Source organism: Prenolepis imparis, unplaced genomic scaffold (assembly GCF_030444845.1).
Source record: "Prenolepis imparis isolate NDT839.2.m4 unplaced genomic scaffold, iyPreImpa1.0 SCAF_1, whole genome shotgun sequence".
Classification (NCBI taxonomy): domain Eukaryota; kingdom Metazoa; phylum Arthropoda; class Insecta; order Hymenoptera; family Formicidae; genus Prenolepis; species Prenolepis imparis.
The window spans coordinates 13,782,263-13,796,845 of record NW_028141159.1 but is presented as its reverse complement, the minus strand read 5'-3'; the positions used below and the strand labels follow the sequence as shown (position 1 = coordinate 13,796,845).

General features: G+C 30.6%; 2 protein-coding genes across 5 annotated transcripts in view; one reads left to right on the top strand and one right to left on the bottom strand.

The window, feature by feature from the left end:
* Positions 1–313: 313 nt before the first annotated feature.
* Positions 314–4,798, top strand: LOC145941873 (retinol-binding protein pinta). Its single transcript, XM_083048282.1, has 5 exons — positions 314–663; positions 2,024–2,183; positions 2,709–2,814; positions 2,921–3,299; positions 3,553–4,798. The coding sequence occupies exons 1-5, from the start codon at positions 492–494 to the stop codon at positions 3,630–3,632; spliced, it is 897 nt and encodes a 298-aa protein (XP_082904408.1). The 5' UTR covers positions 314–491; the 3' UTR covers positions 3,633–4,798.
* Positions 4,799–6,291: 1,493 nt separating this feature from the next.
* Snu (ABC-type transporter snustorr) overlaps positions 6,292–14,583 on the bottom strand; it is a 52,539-nt gene continuing 44,247 nt past the window's right edge. For all 4 annotated transcript variants that reach the window (XM_083047562.1, XM_083047608.1, XM_083047692.1 and 1 more), the window contains 10 exons: positions 12,157–12,250; positions 11,282–11,446; positions 10,559–10,693; positions 10,014–10,162; positions 9,537–9,744; positions 9,126–9,303; positions 8,346–8,532; positions 7,806–8,071; positions 7,414–7,500; positions 6,292–6,645 (listed from right to left, as the gene is read on the bottom strand). In XM_083047562.1, the coding sequence (XP_082903688.1) occupies positions 6,431–6,645; positions 7,414–7,500; positions 7,806–8,071; positions 8,346–8,532; positions 9,126–9,303; positions 9,537–9,744; positions 10,014–10,162; positions 10,559–10,693; positions 11,282–11,446; positions 12,157–12,250 (1,684 nt within the window). In that variant the 3' untranslated portion in view covers positions 6,292–6,430. The remainder of the gene's footprint in view (positions 6,646–7,413; positions 7,501–7,805; positions 8,072–8,345; positions 8,533–9,125; positions 9,304–9,536; positions 9,745–10,013; positions 10,163–10,558; positions 10,694–11,281; positions 11,447–12,156; positions 12,251–14,583) is intronic.

Below are 14,583 nucleotides of genomic sequence, written 5' to 3'. Positions count from 1 at the left end.
ATTTGATAACTGTCTTCTTTTATAATCTCCTATATATATACATATAGTTTAATTCTTTACATCGCAACTTTTGCTCTTATATCGATATAATCTTTTAAATAAAAAATAATATATATACATACAATTTTATATTAACATAAAAAATATGCTACGACGTAACGAATTAAACTTAAAGACTTAAACGAATCACTTTTCTCATGATTTAACTTCTCAACAAGCACTCGACAAGTTTCCCCTTCCCAAATATCAGCTGTTCAGATATCTATTCTAGATGGCGCATTTCTGGTTAAAGAAATGCTGAAGCAGCTGAATATGATTTATTGTGCGAAGATGATCCCAAAGAATACACGCAGATCTTGTGTTCTATCATTTGCTAATCAGTTTTCCTTTGCTAATGCACGCGTGCTCTGCGGTCACAGTTCGGTTGCATAGTTCATATGAGACGTATGTGTTTCCTCGGTGAATAGAATTTTGCGCTCGCTATCATCGCGATGACAGATTCACAAAAGAGGCATGGTGACAAGCAATATCAGTATGAGCTGACCAGCGAAGACAAAGAATACGTGGCAACGCATTTGAACGAGACTGATGAGAATAGAGAAAATGCGATGGCAGAGATGAAACGCTGGATCGAGCAAAACGACGACTTGTGCGCACGAACAGGTAAAAATAGCGAAATTCATCTAGTATGTTGATTACGTTAAAAAATCACTCTGTGAAATTCCATTACGGTTCATTAATTTCAAAGTATTAAAACGATTATTTTCAACCATAGCATTAATTTGACATTAGATCGAATACCTAACTCGTTGCATCTATATGATAAAGAAAATGTAACACAGGCGATATTTAATATCGTAAAATTAATAAAAGTATTTTAGAAATCTCAATAAATAAATAATATAATTCAATAGAAAATTATTCATATTACAAAAATATTGCATTTTGTCATTTTTGTATAATAAATTTGTTATATTTAGTAATCTGAAAAATAATTAAGCGCGTATTCATATTTAAGAAACAAATATTTATGGATATTTTTATATGTGAGATTCTAAAACACTAATTTTATTCTCTATAATAAGGTAGTTTTTTAAAAGATCTGCTGCTGAGCAGAATCTTAACATTATAAAATAAATTCAACGCACGACAAAGTTTCGTAATTTTTAAATTCTTTAGTTTCTCATTATATATATATATTATATATATATATATATATATATATATATATATATATAAAGTATACATTGTGTTATGAGCATAGATCTTGTCCTAAATAATTATTTTCTCGTAAATAAATAGTTTTTTACGGATTTATTTGCCCTATATCGTTTGCAATAATATTAGAATCTCTTTATTTAAAATATTTTCATTATTTGATGCTTACACTGAGAAAAAAATACTGTTGAATCAACAACATTTTTGTTAAATTTTATAATACTGACGTATTTGATTAGATTAATAATATTATTGAATTAATAAAATAAAATTTAACTACAAAAATGTTGTTGATTCAACAGTATTTTTTTCTCAGTGTAAGCATCAAATAATGAAAATATTTTAAATAAAGAGATTCTAATATTATTGCAAACGATATAGGGCAAATAAATCCGTCAGTATTTGATTAGATTAATAATATCATTGAATTAATAAAATAAAATTTAACTACAAAAATATTGTTGATTCAACAGTATTTTTTTCTCAGTGTATAAACATATATGTCATTACAATATGAGATATAATGTTACAATATTATATATATTTCAGTATATATTACACAAAACACTTTAAATTAAAAAGGCAGAAGTTACAAAACGGTTAAATAATAAAATATATTTTTTTATGAAAAAGAGAGAAAACGAGAGATACAACATTATATTCAAATATATAATATTTAATATAAAATAGAATTATTAATATTTTTTTATTGAAAAAGGAGGAAATAAAGCTTGCTCTTAAAATATTATTTGTGCTTCTTTGATTATGGCTTTTCATTCGAAGAAAGCCCTTAATTTGTCCGCAGATGACTTCTTTATCCTGCATTTTTTGAGAGTCTGCAAATTTAATATAGAAAAAACTAAGACTAGGATGCGAAAATATTATAAGCAGCGGCTTGATTTACCAGAATGGTTCACGAACAAAAATCCATTCCAGCCAGAAATGCAAGAGCTGCTTAACCTTGGGTAACATTACAATTATCTCGGAGCATGATTATTAGAGTGTGGAAGTTTGCGAGAAAAAATATCTTACGATAAGCCTTTCCGGATGATGCTGAGATCCATCATTAATTTTGAATAATAATTTTATTCGTTTTAAATGCTCATAATTGATAAATCATTAAATCGTTTTCATTCGAAGACTAATAAAAATAATTGCTCATTTATTTTGTGCGATTGATATTACTAATGTTCTCTAAATTGCGATTTTATTGTTAATTAGAACTACCTCATTGGTATCGATTTTATTTTAAGGTTCTTTTTTTGTATTTTTGTTATATTTTAACTTTCTTAATTATTCTAAAAACATATTATTCTAATAACATAAACTTTTATTAAAAAGCACAAGAATTTATTTCTTCCTCTTTAATGATCATACAATAACGCTTTATGTACTTAAGTTTTGAAGATCGTTAAAAGCATTCTGTTTGCGTGAAATTAGAAAGCGTGTCAATTTGTTCGAAAAATTTGAAATATTTTGTCTACATTTAGGATATTTTTGTTCTTACCAAAGCAAGATGATCAAGGAAGAATGGTACTTATTATGCGCCAAAAACAAAATAATCCGAATGTGCACAAAATTTCGGACCTAATCAAGGTACGATTAATAGTATGACACTTGAATCGAATTACGGAGTGTCATCGTAATAATTCATATTTTCGATTCTGTGTGTTTCTCAGTTAATGAGAAATCCTTTTCACAGATCGCTATAATGGCTATGGATGTGATGATGAAGGATCGCGTTGCACCATCTTTGTACGGTCTCGCGTTGTTCATAGACTTGGACGGCATAACTGCACGTCATTTGGCGCAATTGCATCCTCGTGTCGTGATGAACATAGTCCACTCATGGCAGAAGTGCTATCCTATAAGACTCCGATCGATTAATTTCATTAACACGCCGAAGTACGTTCATATGGGGGTGGCAATTTTCAAGTCTTTCATGAACGAGAAGCTGAAACAAAGATTGCACGTCTATACACGTGATGAAACTATGATGCACAAATATTTCAAAGATATCTCGGTTAATAAACGACCACTCGAATATGGCGGTACCGATGGTACAGTTCAAGAAATAATAGGTAATTATGATAATTATAAGGAAAAGGCGAGTCGATTGCTTATGTATATGATATACTACATTAGTGAAGAATAGAAAATGATTGTTAAGCAACAAAAGATTTTCTGCATTTAGAATTGCAGTAATTCAAATAAGATAGCACACGCAACGTTTACGACTGAGATGACAATTTGATCATCAAATCTTGAATTTAAATTTGTGTCAAATATATGTAAACAATTTATATAAAATAAGTAACTTTTACGTGCTTACAGAATATACAAAGAAACTGGTCGAGGAGAATCGCGATTGGCTTATCGACAGTGAAAGGTACAAGGTTATTCCTAAGCAGTAGTTTGAGATAAGTCACGATTGAATTATAATTCTATGCATAGAATATGCATAGAATAAAAATTACGAAAAAGTATAAATATAAATCGATTAAGTGGCAATGAGACGGTACAGAAAGAGAAAGGATGTATTTGTTACGATAATTGAAACTTTCCCAATTTTGTTTATATAAGTAAAATAAAATATACATTTTTTATACACGTGTTTACAAGCTTTGTTTTTGCGTCACACATATTTTCGTTGACTATCGGACAATTCTTTTTTGTCGTCGACGAATGCCCGATGGCGCAATATTTCTCTTTGACAACAAATGAACAAAGATTTACACGTAAAATTGTATTTTACAAGCGAAGATTATATTATGATTTATCTATACATAAAGTGTATTAAAATTCGATATTAAAATTTTTTATACATTAAAAAAAATATATTTATGTATGTATACACCTAGATCAGCGATAGTTATTTCTGCGATCACACGAATTATATACGTCATCGTGTATTTAGCCGTGTGTTTGTTCGTATGTTACATAATTTTTATCAATTTTGATGCTGTCCTTGTGTTGCGCAGAGACATCGTAAATTTATTCATTAGTAAAAAGTAACGAGGTCGCGAGAAGCAGAAGGAAAATGATAGTATCAATCGTGTCGCGTAGTCAAAGAGTAAAAGAATCAAAGAGTCTGTTTTATTTTATATAACGAAATTTATCATAAGTAAAATGTAACGCGTCGCATCGGATGACAAATTTCATTTTATATTGGGAATACGATATAAAATATTATAATACGGTAAATAAAACAGAATACTCTCTGATCACGCGACGTTTATTTCCCTTTCATTTCTTCTGCGATCTCGTTATCGAAAGTTAAATAAAACGTATGTATTTAAGTCATGGGCAAGTAAAATTGCGCTATGATTTAATCAGCTATAAGCTATATTATCTATATTATAATTTATAAACTGATATGCATCAATTGCATATGATTCCGTTTTAATTCGGGCCCGATTTTATCAAGTTTCGTCCATCGTGCCAAATTTTCGTATGGCTTTGCAGAGGTGTGTTATTCCCGATAATACCATCAAGAATACGATTTTTTTTTACAGTATTATTTTTTGTTTGCATTTTAAAAATCTCTATTTTATATTATATCTCTATCATTGAGATTAAACTAGCCCTTTATTCTGAAATTTTCTGCTGTCTTTGTCTCACTCTGCATTCTATGCAATCACATAGTGAATGCATAGTGGAAAAACAGTAAAAAAAAAGTTTCAATTTACAGAGATAGCTGCTTTAAAATAGAGAAGATCTAGAGTAAAAGATATTGCTATTTATATGCAAATATGTATCTTTATTATTGGACCTAGGTTGAACTAGGTGTCGTGTATATTGCTTAATAATTTATATTATAAGAATTACCTGTTCTATCGTATTCTAGAGGTATTAACCCGACAGTTGCGATCAGTGAGATGATTGCATGCGGTTCAGCATCACGCTCTATCGTCCGATGCAACGTAAACGACTCTATTTGCAGTAACTTGAATGCAAATATACAGATTGCGATCACATGAAAAAGGGGAATGAAATATTGTATGTTTTCTGTACAACACGCAGAGAGTATATTCACTTTGTTTTTATTTTTACATACTTTTTATCGAATTATTTACCGATTTATTATAACATAATTTGCGACAAAATGTCAAGGCGTTGCATAATTTAAATATTTTACTTAGTTACTTTACTTTATTACTTTTACTTTGCTCCTTTGTAAGCGATTTTATAGTTAATACTTTCCGTGTAATTTTTAACCGAAGATGAATTCAACTTTATCAGAAAAAAAATCTACTCTCTCTTATACATTCTCAACTCGATTTTTCTATCTTTTTTTATTCATTGTCATTGATCGCGATCCTCGAGAGGATTTGTCAGAGAGAAAAGATGCATACAGGGAGAGAACGCTAGCGGCATCCGCGCTATTTTTTTTTTACAGATGTTGATTAAAAGAAGGGACAGATTTCCTAAAAATAAACAAACGCACTCCCGCAAGGCAAACGCGGCAATCTCGCGCACACTATTTATTCCCATTATTTATATCATACACACAGCACAGGCATACATACGCGCGTTTTACAAGCATTAAGTGCACACAGGAGCATCACATGGATCAGAGGTTCATTCACCGTGGAGAGTGCTGCGAGATCGTATCGGCGACACGTCGACACCCGGAATCGAAGCCGATCGAGAGATACAGGAATAAAATATATATATATATATATATATATATATATATATATATAAATCGAGTTATGCATTGTAATAACGGCAGTTATAAAAAGTTTTTTGAATATTGACCGATTTTTTTTGGATAATGCAGCGAGAGAGAGAGACTCTTCTTGGATAGTAGAATTTCGTGATGTGATCGAAAAAAGCGATTGCTTGATCATTGTTTGACATTATTATAATTTTAATTAATTTTATTATAATTTTTGCTGTAAAATTCTATATAATTCCTAACTACGTTATTTTAATTTTAACTATCTATAATGCGGATACAACGAAGAAGACTGTTTTCTTAAGGATCGCTTCGGTGCCAGGTGAAAACACAAATTTCCCGATCGACACAATCCAGATCAATTCTTCGACATCCGTCTTGCATCCGTCGAACGCAATTCGTTCAACATTCGGGAACACTTCCTCCCCGATTCAGCACTCTCGCGTCCTGTTTCTTCGCGGAAAAAAATTGTTCGCAAAGCACTGTACACCGAATACAATCTGAACGCGAGGACGCGAGTTCTTTGAGTTATTATCCGCGCTTGAACTTCAGTACCAGGAGACTTATCGTGAGAAACACGACGATCCAGATGATAGTGGCTAGGAAGCCGTTGTAGACGTTCGATTCTGTTATGCTCCAGCCACGGGTCAACATGGAACGTAGGGCGGTTGTTGCTAGTGTCAACGGTAGACCTTGCGATACGTATCGTAAGAACGTCGGCATGCCCTCCACAGGCCATATTACACCTGTAAACCGAGAATTGTCGTCGCCGTTTATTATCCTCGTCGAGTAAATAGATTGGGTAAATAGGCGATATATTTGCTTATATATTATTTTTATTTTATATATATTTTATTATATTTATATATTATTTTTAGATATTTTTTCTTTATATTTCTTGTATCTTTTATTAATTTAATTGTATCTTGTAACTTTTATTAATTCAATAAATAATAATTTCAATCTTTTTTTTATTTTTACACATTTATTTTTATATATTAATTTTTAAATTAATTTTTAACAATTGAATAAATTTTATTTTCTTGTTTTTTTTTCATTTCTGAAAAAGGATTTTTAAGCTATAAAGGTGTAAATTTACGTTTTTCAGATTGTATATGTAACAATATATTTATCTATTTTCATTTTTATTGTTTAATTTTTCTTACTTGAGTTTAATATAATTTTCTGTACATATGTTTATTTTTAATAATAAATATTATATTTCTATTCTTTCATTTTATAAGGATTTTCTGAACTTTTCATGGCTGTTTAAAATATTCAGAATATAATTTTACTTTATATAAGAAGAATTAATGTGATAATTTAGCAGAGTGAAAGAATAATTAATACGTGATATCAGAGTATAATCGTATGGAAGTTTGTTTTACTTTACGAAAAAAATTTCACAAGCAATCGCGATTCAAACTGTTTTGCGAACAAAAAGAACGATTCTAAATCTAATAGATATGTGTGATTATCTCTCTTTTTAACAAATATTTTGATTTTATACATACCGCTGAGAAGAAGCGTGGGATAGAAACTGCCAAGAGCCAGCTGGATGGCATTCCTTTCGAGTTCGCAAATTGCTGAAATTACAAACCCTGCAAAAAAAAAAAGAAATCCAGGTAACAAGGTGTTTTATTATCGATTCTGGTTACTCGTAAAAATGCGATCGTATAATTCTTATGCGTTTGTTTATACGCATTATTAATAATATAACGTATTCTTGCGTTTATTTTATATGCACTTTTAACTTTTATATATACGATTGTATCGTTTTTATTCCGATTCTTTGAAAGACATCGCATTTTTCTCGTAAATCGCAAATATTTTGCGAAAAGGACGAGCGCGTCTTTTTTTCTTATCGAATGACTGATGATCAAACGAATAAGCAAGATGATCTCACCAAAGCACATGCCGCATAATCCCTGAAGTATCGTCAGTATGACGACCCAGCCGATTTCACCTTTGCATTCGACGTTAAATACTAGAATCATGAAGATTAATACCAGAGTCGTCTGACCACACATCACTACGAATTGCGTGACCACGTGAGAGAACAGAATCTCCACGGGTGACACGCCAGCCACCCAACTTCGGTCCAGAAGGCCCTCCATTCTCTCGATGATTAGTGCCGATGACGTCAGCGCGACCGCCAAAAAGAAGACGATGCTGTGAATGGACAAAATATAAAACACTTAAAAAACTACATCCTTGAGAATATATCATTATAAGTTCCGTCATACGTGAAGAAGGAAATTTAATTTAGAAGGCAATTTTAATTACATTCTAATAAGAAAGAAGAAGAAGGGAGGAAAAACGAATTAAAAAGTCATTAATTATATTCTATTTTAATTAATTATATTCTAAAAAGAAAAAGGGAGAAAGAAACAAGATAAAGAGAAATAAATAAAAAATGTAAAATATTAAATATTAATGAGCTTACGTCAATATTACACCCGGTGCCACAAAATCCGTAAAGCTAGGGTCATTGTCACCATAGATGGGCTCCTTGAACTGGATTGGTATATCAGCCAATTTTGCATTTTGATCGCAGGAAGTTAGAAGATCCTTGGCAAAATCTCTGTACGTATATTGAAGATCTCTCGCTAGCATCAGGCCTATTTGTTGATCTACAATCCAGAATAGCACGAATTAAAGACAAACGATCGAGACGTATAGTCATTAGCATATCGATATAGAAAGATTATGGAAGTGTGTCGAATATCAAATACATTGACAAGGGCTACATGTGCGGAAAAAATACGAAGCAAAGTTCGTCACGTTTAATCATTGCGTCATAAATAAAAAACAATTTATATGCGTAATATCGATATACAGCTATAAAAAATAACGAATAATATATTTATATGCAAATATATATTTCAGTGGGAATAATATCTTAGAAATGCTAAATGCTTGAGAAAGCTTGGTATAAGAAAAATATTCAAAATTTATAAACTGCGAATTAAAATATTTTAATTATATTCGCAAAAATTATAAAATTTAACTTTTTGCATGATACAGCTATAAAAAATAACGAATAATATATTTATATGCAAATATATATTTCAGTGGGAATAATATCTTAGAAATGCTAAATGCTTGAGAAAGCTTGGTATAAGAAAAATATTCAAAATTTATAAACTGCGAATTAAAATATTTTAATTATATTCGCAAAAATTATAAAATTTAACTTTTTGCATGATTGAATGGGAATACTTACTGGACATGTCCAGCCAAACTCTGATCTCACTTTGATCGAGAGTTTCGTCATCGGAATCTTTTCCTAAGGCCATCCTCGCCACGAGAGCATCCGTGAAATTTTCGGTAAAGTATAAGATGCCCCAAACATTTCCTTTCCGCACGGCGTTCATCGCCGAATCGGAATCTCGATAATATTCCTATAATATAAAATACGAAACATAAAATGTGAAGAGAATTATCCATATCTGTATTTGCATGTTCACGAATTAATTTCCATTTAGTTCAGCCATTTTTAGAAAACTATATCTTGTATATTTTGTCTATTATATTATATTATATTATTTATATAATAATATATTATGTTATATATTATATTATGTATAATAATCCATATTATAGGATTATGTACATAATATCGAGAGACACTTGCCTTTGTTATCGTATCGTTATCCAGAAAATTGAGATATCGACAACTAAGATGCGTGAAGCTGCAATCCCTCGAGACAGGGCATGTCATATTCTCATAGAACATTTCCTCGTTCACTATAGCTAGTTTTAAATCAGTAGGATCTCTTCCTATCGCCAAGCAGAAGAGAATCACTTGCATCACTGGTAAAGCGAAGATGAACAGCATCACGCTGCGGAAAGAATAAATAATTTGTTGTATCGTGATATTAACATATCATTATACACATTTAAATATTTGTTTGTTTGACCACTTTTTGTGAAATCCAGTTAATCTATATATATGTCAATATTTAAATAATATGCACATATATGTTCTGTTTTTTTTAATAAAAATATTACAACTAAAAAATTAGAAACGATAAGATTGAAACTCAAGGGGCGAAAAACAATGATTGCTTATTAATTATTCCACAAATAGTCTCGCGACTAAAAAACATACCCGACGTTTCTCCACATACGTAAGAAGTTTTTCTGCAAAAGCGCTTTTATCTTGCCCGAACTGGTGATGTTATAGCAGTCCGTGAAATCGCCACAATCGTCGCACTCCAGAACAGATCCTTTCGCATTTGGCAGTGGCTTACCATTTATCTGTATTAAAAAACCGCGTGATTTATATTAAAATCAAGACATCTCTTTAACAATTGAGCAATTTTAAATTATAATTTAAAAAATTCATTTTAAAATTATATAACTTTCTTATTTAGTTTTGCAATCAAAAAATATTCGAGTCATGATGATACGTGATCCTATTTTGGAATTTTATTAATTAACATTAATGATAGTAATAAAAAAATTAATGTATATTTATATATATTTTCATAATCTCATATTTTATTTATGAAAATTAAAGTACTACGCAAAGCTTATCTCGAGTTTAAAAAGCCTCAGCAACATAAATACATATTGAATTAAGGAAGAAACGAAAGAAGTGCCGACATTGAGTGGGTTTAATTCGCTGTGATGTGCAATGAAGTAGCCTCTTACATCATAATGATTCGCTATTCCATTGGTGGAGTCGTAAATCAGGGCCTCTTTGCTCTGGTGGAAGTTAAGGCCGACGACGCCGGACTCCTCCGTCACGTATACCGGCTCGTCTTTCTTGCCCCAGTTTAGAGGAGCCTGTGTGCAAGGAAAAAAAAAAAGAGACGTGGCAAATAGCAATAAAACGAAGTGGTGACATTTAATTGATGCAAATCAGACGATAAAATTAGCTACGAGGCACAGGAGGAAAGATTGACAAATAGTTTCTTGCGAATATACAACGCATATGTCGACTGTGCATAATAATTTGTGAGGAAGAGGTGAAGCAAAAAGATATATTGAATAAAATAATGGACATTAACTTCGACAAATATAATATAATAATAAGAATTTACAAAAACACGAAATTATAAAAATAATAAAAGAACGTAAAAGATTAGAAAAAAAAAGCTTAAAAAATATGAATTAAGAAATCATTAAATTTGAAAATAAAAAATTGATAATTACATTGAAGAATATTTTTAGATAGTGGCAATAGCAACATTATATTGACAGAGGTAAAAATCGAAACATTTCTCTATTCACATTGATTGCTTTTTACACTGCTGCAACGTGCTGCAAGTTTGTCGATCTTAAATTTACGCAAAAATTGTTCGGAACAAAATGTGCGCGTAACAATGCATAAATAAATGGGGAAAACAGTTTCTTAAATTTTTTCTTGCTTACCAAACTGATATTGTTTGAAATGTTCAACTCCGTTGGAATCGTGCATTGTCCTTGCTTTCGGGATAATTTCAGGAAGACCTCTTCAAGGGAGGCGCAGTTGTATATTTGCAAAAGGGTCATAGGTGCTTCCTCGGCTAATAATCGGCCACTCCTCATCAAACCAATCTGTTAACAAAATCGGTTTTTTTTCTATTATTCTAAAATCATGCAAAAATTCGTCACTTTGAAAATATCTATGATTTAATTGTCAACATATACAACAAGCGTAATAATACAAAAACATAAATCTACGTGAAGCATAAAAACAATGTAAGTTTACATAAAAGATGTTTAAATATTGTTCCATATGTTACTTGAATAATTTTAATACTTTAACTTATCTCGTATAGTTTTCTAGGTTTTTGATTTTAAAAAATTGTAAATTTCTATTGGCGAGAGAAAAATGTCGAATAATTTTTCCTCTAATCAGCATTCTAATATGATTTATCACATGATATAGGCAAATTAAAAAATCAATAAAAAATCAAGATCGGTCTCCGAAGCGGTTAACTGTAATTTGTGTCTGGCATAATATGCAGGTGGAATAATTAGCTAATGACACGATAATGACGTGCAATCGAGCGACAAATGTCAATCATTAGCAGAACTTGCTATTAATATACCGTGAGAATTTTTATGTCGATTTATTTATTGTGTTTTTCCAAGAACGCAGTTTTTTATATATACACGTTTTATTAACGTGTTGACTAACCTTCACATAAACAGAAAAACGTTATTTTTACTTTCGAAATAGTAAAATTAAACTATATTGATAAAATCATGGCGTATTTTAATTAATCAAACATACATAACATCTAATTAAACAACAATATTACCGTATGCGCTTGTCGGGCCTCTTCGATGTAATGCGTCGTTAAGATGACTGTCTTGTTACCATCTTTGGTGATTTGAACCAGATGATTCCATATACTATATAAAATAAAAAATAAAAAATAGAGAAGATGTGTCTGAATTATATGTTAAATATATATCTTCAATATTTCTATATAAGTCTGTGATTTAGACGACATAGTTATATTAAAAAATATGCAAGACAGAAGAGAATAAAACTAAGAATAGGGAAAATACAAATGTAGAATGCATAAATGCATAATTCTGAAAAACACGTTTATACTAAATATATTAAATCAAATATAATATCAAATATATATATATAAATTAAATATAAATTAAAAATATAATTAAATGTATATAAAAAAGAAATTATAATATATTCTTGTCTTGCTAAGTCAATGATCAACCTTTACGTTTCTGATAGTTTAAAGTCACCACTTTTTTGATGATTATTCTGTGATCAGAAATTTGCACGATCGTATCATCATGTGATCGATGTATTATTATATGTGTATGTGTATGAGAAGCTTATGTATTATTTATTATATTAGAATTTAGAACAACACAAGCGCGCGCTATTCTTCGGTTCTATGTTAAAAAAAATAATATTAAAAAAAAAATAATATAAAGTTTGTTTAAACTCGATTAATATTTTTTTACAAAAAATTAGCTGATTAAAGCGTTAATTTACAAATTAAATTTTAAAAATATATTATAAAAATTAAAATAATAATGTTGTAAATAATATGTTATAATACTTTAAACTCGAATAATATTTTATGACAGAAATCAGCTGATAACTTTCAAAAATATTAATCGAGTTTAAAGTATTATAACATTATCTAAAATATATTATTTTTTATATTATATTATTTGCTAATTAAATTTTAAAATAATAATATGTTAAATCGGAGTTGCTCGGACTCGGACCGCCGAGCCGAGCCGAGCTCCAAGCTCGTACGCCATTAATACGCTGCGACCCCCACCACTACGACTTGGCCATCGGCCATCTTGTCGCAACGTGTGACGTGTTGCGCGTCCCGTAACTGGCAGTGTTAGTCCGGCAGTCCGACAGTAATGCTGTTGTTAGGTGCATTTTCGGTTGTTCGTGATCGACGTTTGCGGAGTCATCGCCGATCCGTGATAGTACGAGCGTAAGTTTAGCGTTTTTACGTGCTTAATTATCATATAAATCCGATCGCGTCGCGAAATCGTGTACCGACATCGTGATCGCGATCTCACGGGCGAGTGATTAGCTCGCGGGCAACTTCATTACACGGGCGGATCGAATTACTATGGCTGCGCTTTCGACGTGAATTTCCGGAGTTTTTCGGCGTTGTCGATCCGCGATTTCTACGTCGTTGAATTGTGAAATAGAAAACATAGTGAAATGTAAGTATCCGTTTCTTGGAATATCGGCGACTCCTGACCTAACCTAAGTGCGTCGCGGGTCGCGGGGGAGTCGCCGCATCATCGTCGTTCGATGAGGCCCTCCGGTGGGCCTCGAAAAAAGCGGCGACGCGAAAACAGATCATCGGTTCTATTCGCGCGCGAATAAGCTCTCGCGATTCTCGCGTTTTACCGAAACGCGTCGAAAATGTGATATCTAAAATCTGGACGTTGCTGCGCGTTGCGAATAAAAAAAAAGTAACGCGAGTGCAAGTGTTTCGAAGCTTCTACGAGGAGGAGGCCCGGGGTGGCATCGGACAACGGCGGAGCAACTATATGGTAATTAATTTAATTAGAAAATTAACGCTTCTTTAATCAGCTGATATCTGCCAAAAATTATTAACAAAGCGTTAATTTGTTAATTAAATTTTAAAATAATAATATGTTAAAAATATTAAAATAGTATGTTTTAAAATTGTAATATATTTAAATAATATGTTATAACCTCTACTTCAAACTTGATTAATATTTCTGATAGTAATCGTTATAACATATTATTTACATTATATTTTAATTTTAATTTTTATAACATTATTTTAAAATTTAATTAACAATTTTTCATTTTATTAATATTTTTTGACAGCAATCAACTGATTAAAGCGTTATTTCGAGGATAAGGTATTATATAATTTATAACATATTATTATTTTAATTTTTATAACAAATTATTACTTTAAAATTCAATTAGCAATCTAACGTTTTAATCAATTGACTAATGTCAAAAATATTAATCGCGGATAAGGTATTATAACACATATTATTTACAACATATTAACATTTACATTTTTTTACACATTATTATTTAAAAAAATGTAATTAGCAAATTAACATTATATTAACATTTTTTGCCATAAATCAGCCGATTAAAATGTTAATTTGCAAATTAAATTTTGTGTTATAAAAATGTTATAAAAATTAAAATAATAACGTTTTAAATAATATATTATAATACTTAAAAC